The sequence below is a fragment of the Halichoeres trimaculatus genome, unplaced genomic scaffold (assembly GCF_033239565.1).
Source record: "Halichoeres trimaculatus isolate MK-OKI-2021-1 unplaced genomic scaffold, fHalTri1.1 fHalTri1_scaffold_19, whole genome shotgun sequence".
NCBI lineage: Eukaryota > Metazoa > Chordata > Actinopteri > Labriformes > Labridae > Halichoeres > Halichoeres trimaculatus.
Genome location: NW_027437197.1, coordinates 26,808,292 through 26,830,397, shown reverse-complemented (window position 1 = coordinate 26,830,397; position 22,106 = coordinate 26,808,292). Strand labels below are relative to the sequence as shown.

Here is a 22,106-nt window from a genome sequence, read left to right as displayed (position 1 = left end):
AGTATAACAACTGCTTGCAGATAGATTGTTTGGACACAGAGCCTCTCTGAACATATGCTTACTCATATCAACCTGCTTCTCACCATCTCTCGGAAAAATTAATAGTCAGAGTTGTCTTCAGCTGCAGGTCTGGCCATTGCACAGCTGTTGCAATTCTTGAAACCTCTCTCATAAAGCATTCAGTTTGGCAGAACACACTAGTGCCCGAAACGCTGTAGATTAGGTACTTAATCATCCTTCCCCCTCATGGATGTCACATGGAGCAGGAACATTTTTTTTTTTTAGGTTTATTCATTGAATGCTGGCATCACTTGAGGCTTAATCTAAACTGATAACAATATCAATGTTCTTCTCTCCCCTGCCTAACCACTGGCTTGTCATGCACTGCTACTATGGACACCCACGCAGGCTCAGGTCAGTGCTGTTCATTCTACTCTGCTTTGACTACTGATATAAAATGCATGCAAGATCTCCTGGAATTTTTCAACCAGTGTTTAGTTTTTGTTAGACAAGAGCCTGCTAAGTGGCTGCCAATAATCAGTCTGAAGTGCGCCTGTAAATTGCTCACAGTGTTTTTAGTGGGCAACAGATTAAAAAATCCCAAAGACAAATAGTTTACCATCACATCATCATCAGACTGTTGTAGTGTGTTCAAAATATAAAACATTAATATAATGAACACAAATGTGAATAAGGAGTATCTCCAAAATGATAAATGATGCAGAGTACAATAAATCACCCATCCCCATTATCACTGTGATCAAATTCACTAACCAACAATTTATTAGACTGCTGGTACATACCATAAATGATGTAGTGCTGTAAACTATCCTGTGACATTATTACTGAGCAAATGGTTTTAGTGTTTAAATGTGGCAGAAAGTTACCAGAAAGACACTTTGCTGCTGAGACTAGCGGTTGGACCTGTTTTTAGACAGAGACAGAGCAGTTGCCTGTTACCCAGCAGTGGCATCTGCAGGAACAGATGGAAGATGATGAGGGTGTGTAATGGGCATCTGTGTGGCCCTTAGGGGATGTAATGCTCAATACACAGTCGGTCTCTCTGTCACTCACTATAGCTTGTCACAGCTTTTCCCACAAATTGTCCTGTAGAGTATACCTGCTGGACTGGTTGAGAATAAATGTGTGTGAGAGCAGTGCATGGCTGTTTTAGAATATAAAGATATAAAATATCTGGTTAAGTGGAAACAGTTACAACCCATGTTCAAAGGCCTATGACCACAGTCATTGATATGCATGCTTTGTTTTGTTTTTTAATCTCAGAGCAGAACTGTTTTTTCTGTCGTCCTTCAAATTCAAACTGTGCATCAGTTTACAGCCAAAAACGTAAAACATCCTTATTAATGTTTTCATTTCCACAAGTTTCTGCATAACTCTATAAGCAGAAACCTAATCTTAAGTGGGATAAGGGCTTATTTGTTTTTATTCATGTAACCATTTAGGTGTACGAGGCTGTGAGATGCCACAGTGAATGCAACCAACATGAGTGGAGGACTGAGCCCTGGTCCATTTGTACCATTAACCCTGTGGACAGCCAGCCAGGCTGTGGGGAGGGAGTCCAAAGTCGCAAAGTAAGGTTAGTGAGCAAGTAAGATTTTGGCTTTGAATACCACTAGCCTAGCACTGCAATTAATCCAGGGGTGTTCAATTGGCAGAGTTCCTGGATCTGGCACTGTCAATGTTACTTACATTTCTATGGCTAGGTGAAAACAGTCAAAAAAAATAAAATAAAAAAAAATAGGCCACTGTTTTCTAAGGAGTGTTGTCAGTGTTTTTGCTGTGCCTTTTTAATGGGTTTGTCATATAGATTTAGAGGAAACTATAAAGTGTTAACATTGACACTATCATTATTATCCACTCACATACCTGCTTTCCCTCAGCACTGCACCTGCCAAAATTCCAGACAAAAGCAGACACGACGCTCCTTGAAATTAGGTCTGACTAGCATTTTAAAGGCAGCATGTTGTTGACCTCAGGTCATGGTAACCTGTTACACCCCAAAGTCTCATGTCTACGGAACAAGACTTTCCTACTCTGTAGAGTACACGTACAGGAGCTAGTGAGATAGGCATGGGAGATCACAAGAGGGATTCTCTCCTTTTCAGATACAACCAGCAGTGCTTCAACTCATAAGGAAATACCAGTGTTATTGGAACGCTTGATGGCTTTTTCCCTCCCTAATCTGATGACATAATGCTCTCTGTACATGGCCAATTTGGGGATGGAGGAACAAGATGATGTCATCATCACTTTCTGTTAGAATTTCTCCTCAGCCTTACACACCAAATAACTAACACAGAGCTCCTCATCAAATGTGCTGACTCTAATACTCTCTCACATATATGCAGAGATAGACATGTACACAGACATACACATTTACGTGAATGTAGTGTTTTCTTTAAAAACTCATAAGTACCAGCTCTACCCTTTATATTAAGACTTTACCGTACTCTACTTATGCAGGCAGTTCAAAATACAACTATAAGCTCCAGCAGCAAAAACAATAATGATAATCATCCTACTTTTTTGCAAAGCACAACAGACATTTTTTATCATAGGATGCTCGGAATATCAAAATGGGGGTCCTTGATTAATGATTCATCATGTTAGGTTGCTGTACTTTGTGCAAAAAATGTTGATTTCAAAGGGCAGCTTGAAAGTCCCTTTGGTTTCTTCAACATGACACGTGTGTGTGTGTGTGTGTGTGTGTGTGTGTGTGTGTGTGTGTGTGTGTGTGTGTGTGTGTGTGTGTGTGTGTGTGTTTAAGTGTGTGTTTAAGTGTGTGTTTAAGTGTGTGTGTGAAATGTGTGACTTTTTTCGATAAGTGAACCTGCCTGCGTAATTAATGTTAATGACACAACTTTTGTATTTCCCTTTGTTCTGTGTTTGGACATGCTTGTCAGAAAAAAAAAGTGAAATGTAGCTCCCAAAATGTGATTTGGATTTGCTCCTGTGGTGATATAACAATGGGAGTGATTTCCACAAGCATACAGGCAAAAACAAATCCCAATCCTTTGAGCTTTTCAGTTTTTTGTATGTAAGTGTGTTTTAAATTCTATGTTGCACAGTCCAGATGTCAAAAGTTAGATGAACAGATATTGTGTCCACATAATGTCTATAGGTGTTTCATAAACCATCTCTAAGTTTTATTAATCATTTGGTTTTCATTAGCTGTGCTACTTTATGATGTGTGTTAAATGTTATAATATGTGCACCAATAAACTTTAACAAAGCATCAATTACAGCATTAAAAATTATTAGAAATAACACTTTTCGTTAGTTTGTTAATAACAAAACAAACTTTTAGCTAATGGTTAATTAACTATCTATTTACCCTAGTTTACCCCTTATAAATAATGCTTATTACAGAGTGTTACCAAGATGATTGCTCGGGTGCTGAAAAAGACCATGAGGTTAACACTAGAGAAGGCGGCACTGAATCAAATCCTGCTTGGTCTTCAGTACTTTCCTCTGTAGGTAAAAGTTGAAAACGCCAAAATGAAATGAAGGCAATTCATGTATACTGGCAAAAAAAATAACATTATACAGACCAAGCAAGCACCAGTCTAATGTTTTATGTATTCCTAAACTGAGTGTTTGAAGGTAACTAAGAAGGCCTTCTGAACTACTCTGCACAGAGAATTATTTTGTTTTCATTTTCATCCCTTCATTTTCTATAATCATAATTTGCAAATTTAAATGATATGAGGTAAGACACCCCTGCACCCCCAACCTGCGTTATCCTTTTTTAACCCTTTGTTTTTCATTCCTCCATAATTTTGCCGCACTCAAATTTCACTTCAAGGTGACATCTAGCTTTGCAATGCATTTGACTCCAGGCCACCTTGTTCATTCATTCATTCATTTTCTGAACTCCTTATCTTGTTCAGGGTCGCACGTGGTTGGAGCCTATCCCAGCTGTCATTGGGCGAAAGGCGGGGTACATACTGGACTGGTCGCCAGTCAATCACAGGGCTGACACAGAGACAGACAACCATTAATGCACACATTCACACCTATGGACAATTTAGAGAGCTCAATTAACCTGATGGTCATGGTTTTGGACTGTGGGAGGAAGCCAGAGGGAATCCACACATGCATTGGAGAACATGCAAACTCCACACAGAAAGCCCAAGGCCAAGATGGAAATCAAACCGGTGACCTTCTTGCTGTGAGGCTGCAGCGCTAACAGTTGCGCTACCGTGCAACCATGTTAATGACCCTTGTATAAAAATAAAAACAAAAAAACAAACAGCTTAATAATTGTTTCACAAAATCTCTTTTGCGACCAGAAAGCAAAAGCACTGTTTTTTTTAAATATAGAAAAACAGTTCCTGTAAATAGAACTGAGTGTTTATTGAAGGAGTTCCTTTGTGCCTTTTGTATATGTATATTATGGATGTTTGAAATGAATGTATTAAATGTTAATAACTCTTAAAATCGAGTACTAGACCAAGTCTCCTTAAATATATTTTGAAACCAGTATCTTAAAGAGCACTGTAAAGAGTGCCTCAAAATCTAGTTTAACAGCTACTTTTGCTGGTCTGTTAGGTGTGTAAAGCATGGAGTGGGTGGAGAAGCCAGCATTGTGGATGACAGCCTTTGTGATCATGAGGAAATGCCGCCCAGAGCCCAGGTCTGCTTTCTGGCGTGCCCAGATGACTGTGTCATGACACCTTGGGGACCTTGGAGCAACTGCCCCCTGGTAAGAGATAAGGACTGAGTTCTTATTTTTCCCCAATTCATTTAAAGTTGCGTTTTTAATTCTCTTTTTAATGGAGAGTGCTTATCATTAACAATAATATAGAGAGGCAAAGGATTAATGTTACAATCATTATCTATGAGTAACATAATACATAGTATAACAAATTATTTTTATGTGGCATTGCTGACAGCTCAAAGCAAATTACTTGTCACAATCACCATCCACAGAATAATCCTGGGTATTGATCCGTTGATTTCAAATTTGATGCATCAGCCCATAAATCTTATGTCTTACAGTCTTCAGTAGTCCATTGCCTGTGTTTAATGTGTTTAATGCCTCTTTTAAAACTTGTCTTATGATTCTGTTGTGGCTTTGGGTCTGCCAGATCTCTTCCCATCATTTTTCTCCAGGTTTTTGAGTCTTTCAGTGGTAAAGAAACTTAACTCCCTGACACCTTGACTTTCTTTGCAATTTGTCAGCAGGAATGATCTCCATCTTTAACTTTTATCATGATCAGTCTCTTTTTGATTACTCATTGCCTTTTCCTCGTCATTTTTATGGCACTACACTACTTTCAGCAGTATAATACTGTTCAAATGGAGCTCACAAGGGTAAAGTACCACAGTGTGTTTCAACTCGACTTTATGCAGACAGGCATGGCTATGAATAGAATAGAACTTTATTTGTCATTGCAACAAAGTACAACGAAATGGCATGAGAATACATTTTAATGAAATTTTTATGAGATAAAAAGGAAAGTTTGGACACTTGTAGGAATTGGTAGCACCAATTTTCAAGGCTTTATGAGTCTGGACCTTTGATCTCTCTAAAAAAAAAAAAACTTGATCACACAGCGTTAACCAGGGTGAGATGACCCAACATAGAGAGCTTCAGAGACAAGTGAGGAAAAACTTGAAGGTTACGAAGTTCTCTTATAAAGACAAAGTGGAGAAGCTCCTCAGCTCATTATAATAATGTGCTCTTATTTTAAAGGAGACACACGTTAGGAATAGGAGGTTGTTGAGTTTGACATGTTTGCTATGTAAGCTTGACTAGAGAGTTAAAGGCATTAAAAAGACAGCACCTTAATGCTACATGAACCATCTGTGCAAATCTTTATTACCCACTACGGCACTGCCCAGCCTGGGTGGGGGTCAAAGCCATGATGGGATGGTGTTTAAAAAGAGTGTCATTTCCCAGAAAGTCAGGTCTGATCTTGAGCTGGCAAATGAACTGAACATGTTTTATAACCATTTGAATATCCACAATTTTGGTATGAAGTTGTCAGATTTTAAAAATGCTTCTGAACAGATCACTATTCAGGTGGGCAGGGATCAGGTCCTGAAACTATTTAGAGGTGTTGGAGAGAGGAATAGTCCTGGCCCTGATGTATTGGGGGTTCTATCCTGAAAAATTGTGCAGACCAGTTGGCAGACATTTTATCCTTTATTTTCAAGCTGTCTCTCCAACTTCAAAAGGTCTCTTGTGCTTGGTAGGATTCTATTACTGTTCCTGTGCCAAAAATTAACCATCCTGAGGCTCTTAATGTTTGGAGACCTGTGGCCCTCACTTCTCTGGTGATGAAAACATTTGAGAAAATTGTGAATGGGGAGCTTTTGAATGCTGTTCAGGGAAATCTGTATCCATTCCAGTTCCGTTTGATGATGCCACAGGTACCCTGCTTCTTCCGATCCTGACTCATCTGGAAGGTGCAATGACTGTTAATTGCTCCCAACCACATATTTTAGCAGAAAGACTAACGAGCATCCACAGCAATTGGGAATCACAGAGTTAACATGCAGGTCCAGAAAGAAACAGATGGGGTTGAGATTGAAAGGGTGCATAAAACAGATTTCTAGGGGTGGTCATGGATGACGAGCTTAGCGGGAAATCACACATTACACATGTACAGTCCAAAGTTTCAAAAAGCATTGCAGTTATTAACAAGGTAAAACATATCCTGGATTACAAGTAACTTCACACTCTACAGTTCTTTAGTTCTGCCATGCTTTATGTACTGTGCTGAGGTTTGGGGAAACAACTACAAAACTACATTACAGTCACTAATTACTTAATAAAGACATGTTCAAGTAAAAAAAAAAAAGTTTAAATGTACAAAATGATGATTTTTGCAAGATACCATAATGAAGAGAATTTAGCTGTCTGAAAATAGTATATGGTTATTATCAACATATAATGATGGTATAAGAATTATGTATTTCTGTGTGAAATTATAATTACTATTGTGGATGGAAGTTTTCTGTTGCTATGTCCAAGCATGAAATAAGGGTGCATGGACATAGTTGTCTATGAGTAAGTACAGTAAGTGCATAACATCTGCACGTTTGTAAATAATTGTTTGGCAAAGGGGTGGGAATTAATACGTTTTTACTTCATCCCACTCCTTTTCAAATATGTGATTAGATAATGGTTGGTTGTTTGTTTTGTATTTTTTTCTGTCTTTGACAGTGATTTTACTTTAACCTCATCTTCTCAATCAATTTCAATCAATTTCAATCAATCAGTGTGCACCCACACACAGATGAGCAAACTCTGTGTACATGGCAGTGAGGGAAAAATAATGTCACAACTATGGAGGACCAAAACTGCAATAAATAATAAATAAAATTATATTTTATGTTGCAGAAATTGTCAGCATGAAATACAGCAGAAAATAATATTCAAATGAGGAGGCAGTCCTAAGGGTGTCTTGGGTTGAACTGTTCGCCTATTGGTTGATCCACCTGTGATTGCAGAAATTGATGCGGTATGTCTGCCCACAGCCACAGAAGAAGGAAATATGCAGGGAGAAAAGCACACAAACATTAGGTGGGTCTCAAAGCTCCAGAGTTTCATCCTCCCTTCCTCCGCTTGTGTCGTTTACTTGCCTCAGTCAGTAGGCATCAGGAAGGCTGTGGACGGTTAACCACAACAGTGATGCTTGGCCCTGTATTTAATCCTCGGACAAGTGCGTTCCACAACTCTCTCAGAAAACACACAACACAAAGACATTGCATTCTGAGCTGCTGATCGCGGATGATGCATTCACTGAGCCTCGTAATTCTCATACCCATTCAGTTTGTTAAGGAATCAATGTGAAAATTCAGAGGAAATTATATATACATATAGATACATATAGAGATATACTCAATTTTATTTATTTTTAATTTCAACAGTTTTGGTCCTCACTAGCAACTGTGGCTGCTACAAAAAACGCAAGAAAACAACTCTGCTTTTTATAAGTATGCCCAGGGCCATCTCTGTGGGTGAACTGCAAAAATGGGATGAAACACGATGATTTATATTATACCTTCAGATCCCTGCTCACACAACACAAACTGCTCCCAAATAATTTTTTTCATAAAATCACTGTAGACCCACTTACCGACATGTAACTCTTTGGGTTATTGGTGTCTACATGCTCTATTTAGGGTTTTCTATATTCTTTTTCTTCTCCTTTTAGATTTAATATTATTAATAATGAAACAATCAAATTATTATTAAATATTTTTGTGTTCGCACACAGGTGGGATATGATGATGAGTGGTGGGGGGTCAGTAAGGGTATATAACTAGCCAGAATCACCTCTGACCATGACTCATAACTACTTACACCATAATTAGTTGGGTCATTTTGGACCAAAACATGACCGCAGTGAGCGAAGGTCCGTTTGTCAATGGAATTATCATCTTGAATGGCTAAGAAACAAATTTAGCTGGGGTGTATTTTTGGTAGCACTTTAGATTACAGCCCGCGTCTTACAGTGTAGTTTCCCGTCTCTTACAGTGTAGTTTTGTCAACTGTAGGGGTAACTCTCACACATGTACCTTGACATTTTGCGGTACCTATCGGGTAGTTACGCTCTCGTCTTACAGTGTAGTTTCCCGTCTCTTACAGTGTAGTTTCGTCAACTGTAGGGGTAACTCTCACACATGTACCTTGACATTTTGCGGTACCTATCGGGTAGTTACGCTCGCGTCTTACAGTGTAAGTCCCGGAGTCTTACAGTGTAGTTTCCCGTGTCTTACCATGAACTTATCAAAACAGTGTAATTTTCCTGGACATATGCTCTAACTATGCAAACCTTGATGTATCACTTCCTCTTAAGAATCAGCATGGATAAAGATTATGTAGACCAATGATAAAGTTAAAAGCTGTAATGTATTGATGAGTATGGGTTTCACATAATAATGATATTCAGACGTATAAAATATCTTTATTTTTTTATACACACAGAGACCCCACATTGTAATTCTCCTTTTAAGGTACTGATCCATTAAGATCACACTTGTCTTTGCTTACTGGCTAACTATCCAGTATTTTCTGTTATAAATTGCCTCTGTTCTTCGTTGATGTGTTGTAAGCATTTTGTATATAATTTTATTCAGGCAACTTGGAGGGCAGACCGGGGTCCTTAGGATTTTGTGTATTTGCGTTCATGCCTTTATGCGGGCAGCCTGGGGTCCTAAAAGTTGTATAGCCCGAACGGAGATTCCGCGATTGTTTAAAAGCATCTTCAAAACATCTTATAAGTCATCAGTGATGCATTCTTGAGGAAGTAGGTACTTTAATAGCTTACAAGTTATCTTTAAGGAGTGTTGAGAGGGGAATAAACATTTAGTTTGTTTATGTGGCAGGAATTTTGGCTCTTGTTTCCCTTACGTTGCACTGCTAATGCTAAATAGCTAGTGGGCGCATCATTAACGTCTGGTAGACACTGTCTTTGATTCACCTTCTGTTATTTATTGTTTCAGATACCATACACTGCCAACCCTGTTGAGATGCACTACTGATAAGTGGCTGTTGGACGTTGATGTCACACACATTATTCATCCTCTTCGTTCATTCATTCTCCATGCATCCGGCCGTTGCTGTAATGCTGTTTCTAAAAGGATACATAAAAGACTGAACTGTGAACTGTGGATCTGCCTTTACTCTCTGACCGGAGTATCTGTATGGATAAAGTGTCCAAGCATTATTCATCATAGAAACACAGATGTCACTAGCTTCAACAGTTCCACTGCAACAACCCAGCACTTTACCTGTAACTACTGGTCAACACCTGGAACTGGACTAGATTATAAAATGCACGCTAGTAGAGGGTAGTTAAACATTAAGTACAGCGAACAAGTGTGCACTTTAAAATCCAGCCCGGTTCCAGTTGTTGACCAGTAGTTACAGTAAAGTAGTGGGTAGTTACACAGTAAGTAAAGCCAACAAGTGTGCACTTTAAAATCCAGCCCGGTTCCAGTTGTTGACCAGTAGTTACAGGTAAAGTAGTGGGTAGTTACACAGTAAGTAAAGCCAACAAGTGTGCACTTTAAAATCCAGCCCGGTTCCAGTTGTTGACCAGTAGTTACAGTAAAGTAGTGGGTAGTTACACAGTAAGTAAAGCCAACAAGTGTGCACTTTAAAATCCAGCCCGGTTCCAGTTGTTGACCAGTAGTTACAGGTAAAGTAGTGGGTAGTTACACAGTAAGTAAAGCCAACAAGTGTGCACTTTAAAATCCAGCCCGGTTACAGTTGTTGACCAGTAGTTACAGGTAAAGTAGTGGGTAGTTACACAGTAAGTAAAGCCAACAAGTGTGCACTTTAAAATCCAGCCTGGTTCCAGTTGTTGACCAGTAGTTACAGGTAAAGTAGTGGGTAGTTACACAGTAAGTAAAGCCAACAAGTGTGCACTTTAAAATCCAGCCCGGTTCCAGTTGTTGACCAGTAGTTACAGGTAAAGTAGTGGGTAGTTACACAGTAAGTAAAGCCAACAAGTGTGCACTTTAAAATCCAGCCCGGTTCCAGTTGTTGACCAGTAGTTACAGTAAAGTAGTGGGTAGTTACACAGTAAGTAAAGCCAACAAGTGTGCACTTTAAAATCCAGCCCGGTTCCAGTTGCCGACCAGTAGTTACAGGTAAAGTAGTGGGTAGTTACACAGTAAGTAAAGCCAACAAGTGTGCACTTTAAAATCCAGCCCGGTTCCAGTTGTTGACCAGTAGTTACAGGTAAAGTAGTGGGTAGTTACACAGTAAGTAAAGCCAACAAGTGTGCACTTTAAAATCCAGCCCGGTTCCAGTTGTTGACCAGTAGTTACAGGTAAAGTAGTGGGTAGTTACACAGTAAGTAAAGCCAACAAGTGTGCACTTTAAAATCCAGCCCGGTTCCAGTTGTTGACCAGTAGTTACAGTAAAGTAGTGGGTAGTTACACAGTAAGTAAAGCCAACAAGTGTGCACTTTAAAATCCAGCCCGGTTCCAGTTGTTGACCAGTAGTTACAGGTAAAGTAGTGGGTAGTTACACAGTAAGTAAAGCCAACAAGTGTGCACTTTAAAATCCAGCCCGGTTCCAGTTGTTGACCAGTAGTTACAGGTAAAGTAGTGTGTAGTTACACAGTAAGTCAAGCCAACAAGTGTGCACTTTATAATCCAGCCCGGTTCCAGTTGTTGACCAGTAGTTACAGGTAAAGTAGTGGGTTGTCGCAGTGGAAGTACTGGACAGTTAGACAGTAAGCAGTGGCTAGTGTTAACTTAATGGCCGGGTTACTTAAAAGGTGAATTACTATGTGGGGTCTCTGTGTGTGTAAAAAAATAAAGTTTTTTTTTTTTTACATCTGCAAGTCTTATCATTATTGTGTGAAACACATACTCATCAATACATTACAGTGTTTAGGTTCATCATTGGTCTACTTTATTCACCATACTAATTGTTAAGAGGAAGTGGCACATTAACAGCAAAAGCATATGCCCAGGAAAATTACACTGTTTTGACAAGTTCATGGTAAGACTAGGGAAACTACACTGTAAGACGAGAGCGTAACTACCCGATAGGTACCGCAAAATGTCAAGGTACATGTGTAAGAGTTACCCCTACAGTTGACGAAACTACACTGTAAGAGACGGGAAACTACACTGTAAGACGAGAGCGTAACTACCCGATAGGTACCGCAAAATGTCAAGGTACATGTGTAAGAGTTACCCCTACAGTTGACGAAACTACACTGTAAGAGACGGGAAACTACACTGTAAGACGAGAGCGTAACTACCCGATAGGTACCGCAAAATGTCAAGGTACATGTGTGAAAGTTACCCCTACAGTTGACGAAACTACACTGTAAGAGACGGGAAACTACACTGTAAGACGCGGGCTGTAATCTAAAGTGCTACCGTATTTTTTAAAATGGCAAGGAAAATTTTTTTGAGTCCACAATCCAAAATGGCGAGGAACATTTTTCTAAGTCTACAATCCATAATGGCTGCTGATGATGATGATGAATGATGGACAACACATGTTTTCAGACCTTATTTTTGTTGAGAAAAACACATTTCATGGTTAGGTAATGATTTTACCTTATTTTAACCTTCAAATTCACGATGGCTGTCACTTTTGGTATTTTTTAGGGTTTTTGGGGGGAGTTTTTGCCATTTATGGGGCATTTTTTTCCCGTTTTGTTACAGAGTCTCTGTAAGGTTATGATGGAAGCTCTGCTCATGATGAGTTGAATAATATACAGTTAAAGTTCACAGAAATAACATCTGAAGTCAATAAAGTAGATGTTTATGTGTAAACAACGCTTGTTGATTGCCCATTTCCCATTCAAATGGACTGTGTGGCTATGACTTTTCAGGTTTATATCACAATTTTTTTGGCTTTATTAAATTCTTTTGCAGTTTCAGACCAATGGAAATCAATAGATTTTGCTCACATTTAAATGAATGGGGATTTATCATCACCATGGAAACCACTGGAGCAAAGACATATGTGTGATGTCACAAGGAAAACGCAGGCTCTTTTCGAATTAGCCCACTACATAGTGTGTATGAAAGAAGTATGTGGTTTCAATACTGAAAAAAAAGACCCATAAATGCCCCCCACCCCACTCAAAAAAAGTTTTCCTGCCATTTTAAAAAATACATCCTGGCTTTATTTGTTTCTTAGCCATTCTAGATGACAAATCCATTGACAAACAGACCTTCGCTCACTGCGGCCACGTTTCGGTCCAAAATGACCCAACTAAATGTACTTTCGACAAAAATACTGGATGCTAGAGGGATTGAAGTTTGGAGAGCTTGGTCATGGTAACATTTTTGCTTTCAAATAACTTGAGAATGTTTGCATGAAACTGTGTTTTTAAATGTACATCATTTTATCATAGAGCCTGCTAACATTGTGGTTTAAAACTGTGGCACATAATATATTTTTCTACCTGAGATTGAACTTCATACCAGATCAACTTGTTGCTATTGGAATGCAAATAAGCAGCCCACCAGCTGCTGTGAAAAGTATGCTGTTACAACCCGACTTGTGTGGGGAAAGGGAAGCAACATAAAACCCCAGTTCTGGTGTAAACATAAAGTTATTTATTTGTTACAATGAAATAAAACTGTGCAGTTAACCAAAGGGGAGGCGTACTGTCAGACAAACGAATGTGGAGGAGGTGGCTACTCAAAGGACACAAATTTACAACCTAAAGCAACTTTAACTTAGAGCGAGGGGAAACAACGAAGTAAACAATACAACCAAACTCTGGACCAGCTCCCCCAGCCCCGTACAATTTACAATACAATTTCTGCAGTTTACCTCCCACACTCCACACATGATCAACACTCTATAGCCGCGTTTCCACCAAGCAGTCTGGGTCGGTTCAGGACAAGTTTGAGACGGTTTGGTACAGTTAAGCCTGATCCTGTTTGCGTTTCCACAGCAAACTGTGCCCTCTCGTGGTAGGCGGTGTGTAGGCTGGATGCTGGAAGCCACAGCTGTTAAACGTTAAACGTGTGACGCCGCTATTAAATCCAACAAAGAAGAAAAACGCGACACAGTTAACAAAGAGCACAGATGGAAGACATGCAGCATTTCATCCTCTCTGTGATTGGCATGTAACTCTCTGTTACAAAGTGCAATCAAGCTTTGTTTCAGAGAAGTCTGTGTGCCACCAGGAGAAATGCAGCCGCTGTCGGGGTAAGTGACGATTCTTTTGACCAATCAACGGTCTGCCGTGTGTAGCTCCACCTTCACAGAGCGGATCGGTTCAGTCTGGCACCCATACGGAAGGGTTCCAAAAAAGTAGGCTGGCTCGTCTCAGTTTTGTCCCAGGATAAGTCAGTGGAAACACCGCAAAAAGCGTGCTGTACCGAGACGAACCGAACCGGTCTGCTTGGTGGAAACGGGGCTTAACAATTTAACTCGTGAAGTGTCTGCCTCTTGAGCCCGCCGCTCCACACCGATTGGTCCTGCAGAATCTGCTCCTCAGCCAATCGCCTGTAGGGGCAGCACCCTCTCACGCACACGCACACTCAGACCCACACACACACGCACTACCACATGGTCAGGGCCCCGCACACCCACCCGCGACGCAGCTGCAGCCGTAACATATGCAGAATAGTGCTGTAGTGACTTCTCATTATTTCCCAGTATTTTTTAATGCCTTACTCTACATGACTGTGCATAACACCACAATAACAGGGTCCTTGTCCAAGTCAGAGAAAGTGCACAGGCTTAAGTGCCTAAAGTTACATAAAAGGACAGGCATCATGGCAGCAGGTTTTGAGTTCCCTATCAGTGTAATGGAGCTCAGAGGGAGGAAAAAAGAGACTTGAACCTCATTTGAAATGAAAGGATCTTCCTCATCAGGGATCCATTTCAGGATGCTGTTTATAATAATCAAGCTTCAAGGCCATTACTTATGAGATAATGAACCTATTAAATGAAGGGCTGAATCAATGAAACAGAGTTGATAAATACTGCAGACAGCTAGAGAAGAAACCTTTTGGAGTCTGTCTTCTAGTATGAGTCTTTATAAATAAAACAGATTTTATTTATTTAAATACATCTGATGATCTATAAGGTACGCCATTAACAAAGTTCCCTTTTTGACTATGTGTTTGTTGATGGATGATATAGAAAATCAATTATCAGGTTTTTTTTGTCTGTTTGTTTCTTAGGGACTTAACTGTTTACTTTAATCCCTTTTGAAATTATCCTCAACATTTCTTTTCTTGACATTTATTGATGATGTGACTTCACGGCAGCAATGTGACCAAGGAACAGAAAGGTACAGGAACAGACACATCCTCCGCCTCCCAGCCTCAGACAACTCTTCGTGTCCAGAGCAGGTCCAGTCAGAGCCCTGTGTCCTCAACAGCACCTGCTTCACCTACCAGTACAGGGTCTCAGGTAAGAGAATCTGTCCTGCCTTTGCAAACAAACAAAAAAAAGGGGGAAAAAAAGACAATTTTCTGATGATTTCAATGAAGGAAAGTTGCCCAGTGGTGAAAACTATTTGCAGGAGTTTGGCAACATGTTTTTAATTATTTTTGATCAAACCAAACAGTGTGAAAATAGAGGTAACTGACCAGCAAAGGTAGTGCACAAGACGAAGGTGGGCTTTACACAAGTACGAATTTCTATGACTCAAATAAACAACTGATCCGGTGATATTGACACACGAGACGCGTATTTGTCCATGACTCTGCATCTTTTTTGAAAACGGGAGGATATCTGCGTATTTGTCTTCATGCCGTACTTGGTGTAAACAGATAAGTCCGGAAAAGACAGTGCCTACTCCCCGCCCCCCACTCACGTTGTCACACACAATAACAATAACAATGGCGACAGGCGGACTGATTCTTATATTGTTCCAGCAGCTACAAATATTGTTTCAATTATTATATCGTCAATTTATCAGAGAGCATGAACAACACCAGCTATGGCAACAACAAGTGCTTATGCAGAGACGCAGCATGTTACACGTGCATGAGCACTTGTTGACGTGGAATTCGCCTCGGAGCAGAACCAGACGGGCAACCCGATGACAGTTTTGCGTTGTCGTGTAAATGCACAATAAGATGTGTAAAAAGCGATACATGTTTTGATGCCGATGCCAAGACGATACGGGGCCGTCCTCGTGTGAGGAGGGCCTGAGTGAGCATGTCCAAATCTCAGGATACAAATGCACCAGACCCCTTCGAGTTGTTGACTTTTAGAGATAATCCCTAAAGAAACAACTACAACTCCTAAAACACACAATTACCTCAAATGAATCGAAGAAACTTTCTCTTACTTTGAGATTGCGCTCAAGATTCTTTTGTCATATCCAGTGATGGTAGCATCGGGCAAGCAAAGCTTTTCAAAGTTGAAAATAATAAAAAAACTATTTGCACACCTCCATTTCATGGGACATGCTTGCCATAGTGTCAGTAGAATTGGGCATTCTAGCAAAATTGGAAAACAAGGATCTTTGCAGCATTTGTGGCCGAGAAAGAAATGCTTGTTGTCACGTTTCAAACTGTAGCTTCACCTAACTGCTGATAAATACCTTACCTCGTGTTGTTTTAGGTAAGAAAGTTGTCTCTAACAAACAAAAGTAGAGTCAAAGAGAAGGTTAGATCTTTGTTCTTTTCCAAAACAAACACGCATTGTTCAGTCACATCTTCACCACAGTGTGGGTGAGACTCCAGACAGATCCTTCTCACAGCACGTTTGAGAGATGGTCTTTACATCTTTACATAAACCGACACGTTATGTTCTTACGAAAACCTCTTTACATGATCAAACATCGATAACGTAGTTATGTAAAAAGACCAATTGACTCAGCTGCTGGAAAGTTATACAGATAGAATGATCTTCCAAGCATTGTTCTTAAAAGCTGATGTAATGGTGATGCAGATATGAGGGGTGTTGATTCTTTTTTAGACTGGACCACATGTCACCTGGATGAGAACGCCATTTGTGGGTGGGGATCCCGTTCACATCTCTTGGACTGTATTCGCAGTGATGGCAAGTTGGTGGAGTTGCACAAGTGCAAACAGGTAATCATTTTTGACCAGACCTTTCGAGTTTTTTTAAACACAGATTTTTTTCTCCTCATGAATGATCACGTCACTTGTTTTAACAATTCCTAGGCACCGACCTGTTGGTTGTTGCTGCCTGTTGCAGCAGCTCTCTCTTCTTTGTCCGCAGCATGTAATTTTATTGTCTCTTTTTTGTCATCTTTATATTTGGAGTGGGTCATTACTTTGTATGGTTTGTTTGTTGGTTGTGGACACCAAACTGGTTGTGCCTTCAATGATCTTTTTTATTATCTTTGCTCCTGTGTTTGTCTGGAGATTCTTCATGTAACCATGGCCGCATCATTTACATAAAAACCAGCTATTTGCAGCCCGTAGCATGTCAGTGCTAACTGGTGCAAGGCCCAATGTCTTCCCACAAGGTAAGCACATGCTGGTACTCAGGTGTGAGCTAAGAAGCGATAACATCGACCTGTCCTTCCATCCATCGTTATTGGGAACTTAAGATCCATCTCTGGTAAGATGGTCAAGCTAGCCATGCTACCAGAAGGCAGAGTAGCATCATGCTATTCACAGATGTGGCTAATGGAGCTAACAGTGGAAACCGACACCACGTTGAAAGAACTTCACCTGCTGTGAGCAGACAGCATACAGGAGAGAAAGACTGAGCAGACTACTGAAGGAGCTCAGTGGACATTTACATGACAAAGATTTTAGGGTGAAACACAAAAGTTTTGTTGCGTTTCAGCCTCGTGTGTACACAGAAACAACGCTTCAGCCAACCTAAAACGCAAACTTTGGAAACGGCCTCCAGAGTGGGATTTCTCTGAAACGCTGCTGACACTGTTGCTGTGTAAGCAGTAACCCGGTGTTTTCAGTGGAAACGCTGATGTCACACTTGCATCAATACAACAGTCAACCGGTTGGTGAGCGGCTGCAGGAGCGATCCAGGAGGCACTGGAAAGAGAAACATACACAGGGTTAATCTCAGAAAGACTCCTCAAAAAACACACCAGCATAAGACACTGAGATACTCAGATGCGGCATGATTACCACGGTGAGAGCAGGTGTTAACTGGCGCTGGCCATCCCTCCAGCAGAGCTTAAGAGCTAGTGCTCCTAATCACCAAACTCGATGCAGGTGTGTGAGGTGCAGCTGCTCAGGGATGGGAGGGGGAAGAAAAGAGAGCAGCCTCACTGCGGCCAGGATCACCACAACTTTTATAGTTAGTATTCCCCAATACACCAGATGATCAGCTCAACTCTACTTAGGGGGAAACCTCCCAAAAGCAGCTTCTGGACAAGACAGTTATAGCACCACATACAGGCCTGGCATGCTTACTACAGCGTTTTCAGTCACTCTGCATTTCTGTGTAAATGCTGATTTTTTTTCACTGCGTTTTAGTGTTTTCAGATGAAATGTTGTCGTGTAAACAGGGCCTCAGTCCTGGACCCTGTGGAAGTGGAGGCTAGCTGGAGAATGATAGCCAAGCTGTCATTATCTATTTTGTCAAGGACCTTTTTGCACTTTCTATACACTTTCTTACTTTTGTTTTCTCAATTGCTGCTGTGACTCCTTCTGAATTTGTCCTCTGGAATAAATATATATATTTATTCTATTCTATTCTATTCTATTCTATTCTATTCTATTCTATTCTATTCTATTCTATTCTGTTCTATTCTATTCTATTCTATTCTATTCTATTCTATTCTGTAAAATAGGAGAATGTGAACATTCCATCTTCCTGCACGTGGTTAGAATATATCTGACCTGGCCTCATCCCTTTTCTTGTTTCTCACAGTTTGGGTTGATCAACAAATGGAGGCTTTCTGAAAGCTGCATGGTCGACTGCCCTGTGAGCTGTATACTGTCAGATTGGTCCCCATGGGCTGAATGCTCGCACTCCTGTGGGAGCCAAGGTAAACATATGTATACAAATAGAATGTTAACCCTGGGAACACAAACCAATGAACCTGTCATACTTCCCATATTTTTCCATATTTTACCTTTTGTTGGAGGAAGTCAATTTGCCAATGTCTGTTTTCTAAGGAACCCTTACTAGGTAATCATTACCTATGGGACAATTTTTAATAATTTGATTTTTGATAGCAGTGAAACATATTACATGCATTAATTTAAGCACAATTTAAATAGATTGCCCTTAATTAAAAAACAAACAAACAAGTAGAGTTAAAGGTGGCTTTAGATGGTTTAGGTATTTTTATGTAGTTCTTAGACAATAAGCAGGCCCATGAAGCTCTTGTTACTGACTTGTTGAAGCCTTTGATGATGTTGAACTATGTAAATATGAAACAGAGATTGGTCAGTCAAACCGATCAGTCCACTGGCTTGGCAGTGTAATACTTTAAATCATCTATTAAGACAGATTGCAGTGTGTAAAGCCAGAAGGCAACACCTCTAGATCTCTTAAAAGAGTTATTTACTATTCATGCCAATAGTACTAGTCTTAGTGTTCTGAACACAAATTGTCATGTCTATATGGTTCTTACTGTCTATATGGATACTATGTTGCTCCACTCCAAATCTGTATCAGGCTCTCCTCCACTGCACCTTTAACAAGATGAAATTACTTTAAATCTGTCTTTTAAGCTTTAAATTCAGCAACTTGTAAATCTGTTGAAATTGTGGTCAGTCTTCTTTTTAATACAAGATATATTTTTCTTTTGCTGCAAGAAAAAAACCTGATAATATTGACTGCGGTGTTAATGCATGCATCATCTCAGGGCGTTCATTCTGTGAATACGCTTTTCCATAGAGCGTTTAAAGTGATACTCCAGGATGGAACAAGTTGGGTCCTATCACAAGGTTTAGGGCAGAAATTGCCCCTACAGCAGTGATTTTGTGCAGAAGCAGAAGCCCAGAGCGCTCGCACCAAACACCCCCTCCCTGCTCCTCTGCCGGTTTCCTCTGCACTCAGAAAGGGCCATATTTTACTTGACCAAAAACACAAATAATTGGACTCCCACCAAAAAAATCTGATATCGGTCTGCATTCACGCTTTGTGTAGAGAATTTTCAGCGCAATACTTTCACACAAAACACCGCTAAATAAGGCTCTAGTTCTCATCGTGTCTCTTTGTCCTGGCAGATTATCTGCGTTTGTTTATATCTGGCACGCCGGGCGGACTGATACACTCGTAGCCAGCTGTGGCTCTGCAGTGGAGATAGCACCTTTTTACGACACGATGAGAACTAGAGCCTTGTTTAGCAATGTTTTTGTGCGAAAGTAACACGCTGAAAATCCTCTAAATAAAGCGTGAATGCAGACTGATATCAGTTTTTTTGGTGGGAGTCCGTTTATTTGTATTTTTGGTCAAGTAAAATATGCCCCGTCTGAGTGCAGAGGAAACCAGCAGAGGAGCAGGGAGGGGGTGTTTGGTGTGAGCGCTCTGGGCTTCTGCTGCACAAAATCACTGCTGTAGGGGTAATTTCTGCCCTAAATCTTGTGATAGGACCCAACTTGTTCCATCCCAGAGTATCACTTTAAGGTTCATTACAAATTTTAACTCTGTCTCATCACTGTATCCTTGGGTTGGCCTGCACAATCTAACCACGTGTCATGTCCTAAAAGCTAATTATGTTGAAATGCTGACTCAGCATTTCAACATATTGTTATCCTGTGACTTTATTATGTTGAAATGCTGACTCAGCATTTCAACATATTGTTATCCTGTGACTTTATTCCACTACTTCTTCTTCTTCTTATTCTTCCGTACGTTTTTTGGACCTTTTCACAGCCTTCAAATTTTGTCCGATTTTCACCGTTCAACTTTTAAACTATTCAGCTTGTTTAGGACATGTGTGCTATATATCTTCACTTTTCTAACTATTAAACTTTTTTATTTATTCAGCTTTTTCCAAAAAAATTTCTCTATGTTAAACAGATGGGAAATGTCAGCTCCTTCCTTTAAATCTCCTTCAACTTTAACAAGCTCTAACTTCAGCTTACTTCCACTTACAGACTTCAATTAAACTTTAAAATGTTCAGCTATCTTTCCTCTCTTCAGGTTTTTATCTGCTCTTAAACAGCTTTTACTGTTTTCGAGATTTCACTCTTCAAGCAACATAAACTTTTCCCACTTTGCCCTAAAATCACAGCTGCTAGACTGCGGAATGTTTTCAAATAGAGTGAAAGAGGCTGCTGCAGTAAGGTTGTGCTAGTCTCGATCGAATTGTCATAACTTCCAAAATCTTCACAGCAGAAAAATAAAAAGTACATAAAAACGTTCACTGAAGGCTCCTGCTTCTTACAAAGGGAGTATTTTACCAAAAAATTTTACAGTTTTGCCAAAAAACGCCTCAGTGTGAGAGTAACGCTCATATCCCTGTAACCTGTAGTAATGTTAAAATCTGACCTATATTTCTCATCAACTTGATTCCTAACTACTTTTATACATCACCCTCCTGCGGTCAGTTCTAATCCTACCATCTTGTAAAGCATATCATCTTGTTCATCAGAGTCTCCAGATTCTCACAATGTTTTTGTCTTTCTTCTAGCCCTTAGGGTTTCAGCATAAATGCAGTTTGTTCGGACCTATGTCTAACCCAAAAATCCAACTTAAGATCAGTGGATACAAAGGAGTTCCAAAGTTCAACTGCCATGTCACACTCATTATGACATCATGATGATCACCATGGTAACCACACAGCTGTGGGTTATCACTGATTAGGTCTTTGAAGGACAGAGAAACACATATGTTTCTTTATTATGCCTGAACAGCCAACCCAAACTGTCTTACACGAACACATACAGCCAACCCAAACACACACACACAAATACACACACACCAACACACCAACACACACCAACACACACACACACACACACACACACACACACACACACACACACACACACACACACACACACACACACACACAAACACACACACATACGCACACACACACACACACACACACACAAATATTTTACCATCAAAAACAGAGACAAGGCAGCAGAAGATTCAAACATGACAACCCTTTCATCAGACACAGCTGTTTATACTGAGTAATCAAAACATCCAGGAACAAAGACACACATGTACTTCAGTTACTTATAATACCATACCTCCCCCTTTGACTTAATCTACATGCTCCACTATTACTACAGCTTTTTCCCACACCTAATAATTGTCAAACTGCTACTTTTTCTTCTTCTTCCTTCCTTTCTTCTTACTAGTGCTGCATTAATCTCTGTACTGTTTTTCCCCTATTTCTTCTACTTCTTCTCTCCATTCCACATTTTCAGCTCTGGTTCACATCATAACCCCCTTTTTTAACTTTTAAATGATTAAACTTTATTTAAAACATTTAACCATCAAAAACAGTGACTGAAATAATCTTCTGATCCCCTGCAACTCCTTCAACTTCAACTGCTTCTACCTTTTGCAGACTTTGACTAGAGACTCTGTTCACACATTAAACTGGTCCTATTCTGTTCATCCCATTAACACATTAGTCATAGATTTCTGCTTTCTTCTACATTTTTAAGATGTCACTGTTTGGTTTCTCTCTCTTTATCTATTTATTTTAACTTTTATAGGCTGATTTAAATTTCCACTGTAACCACTTTCTTTATCCACT

The 22,106-nt window shown here is 40.0% G+C and overlaps 1 protein-coding gene across 1 annotated transcript in view; it reads left to right on the top strand.

Annotated features, from left to right (window-relative positions):
* The window catches only part of thsd7ba (thrombospondin, type I, domain containing 7Ba), a 170,961-nt gene that overhangs the window by 96,693 nt on the left and 52,162 nt on the right, over positions 1 to 22,106 (top strand). Inside the window, exons 18-22 of the mRNA XM_074694424.1 lie at positions 1,464 to 1,597; positions 4,573 to 4,726; positions 14,746 to 14,890; positions 16,409 to 16,524; positions 18,305 to 18,422. Coding sequence (XP_074550525.1) covers positions 1,464 to 1,597; positions 4,573 to 4,726; positions 14,746 to 14,890; positions 16,409 to 16,524; positions 18,305 to 18,422 — 667 coding nt within the window. The remainder of the gene's footprint in view (positions 1 to 1,463; positions 1,598 to 4,572; positions 4,727 to 14,745; positions 14,891 to 16,408; positions 16,525 to 18,304; positions 18,423 to 22,106) is intronic.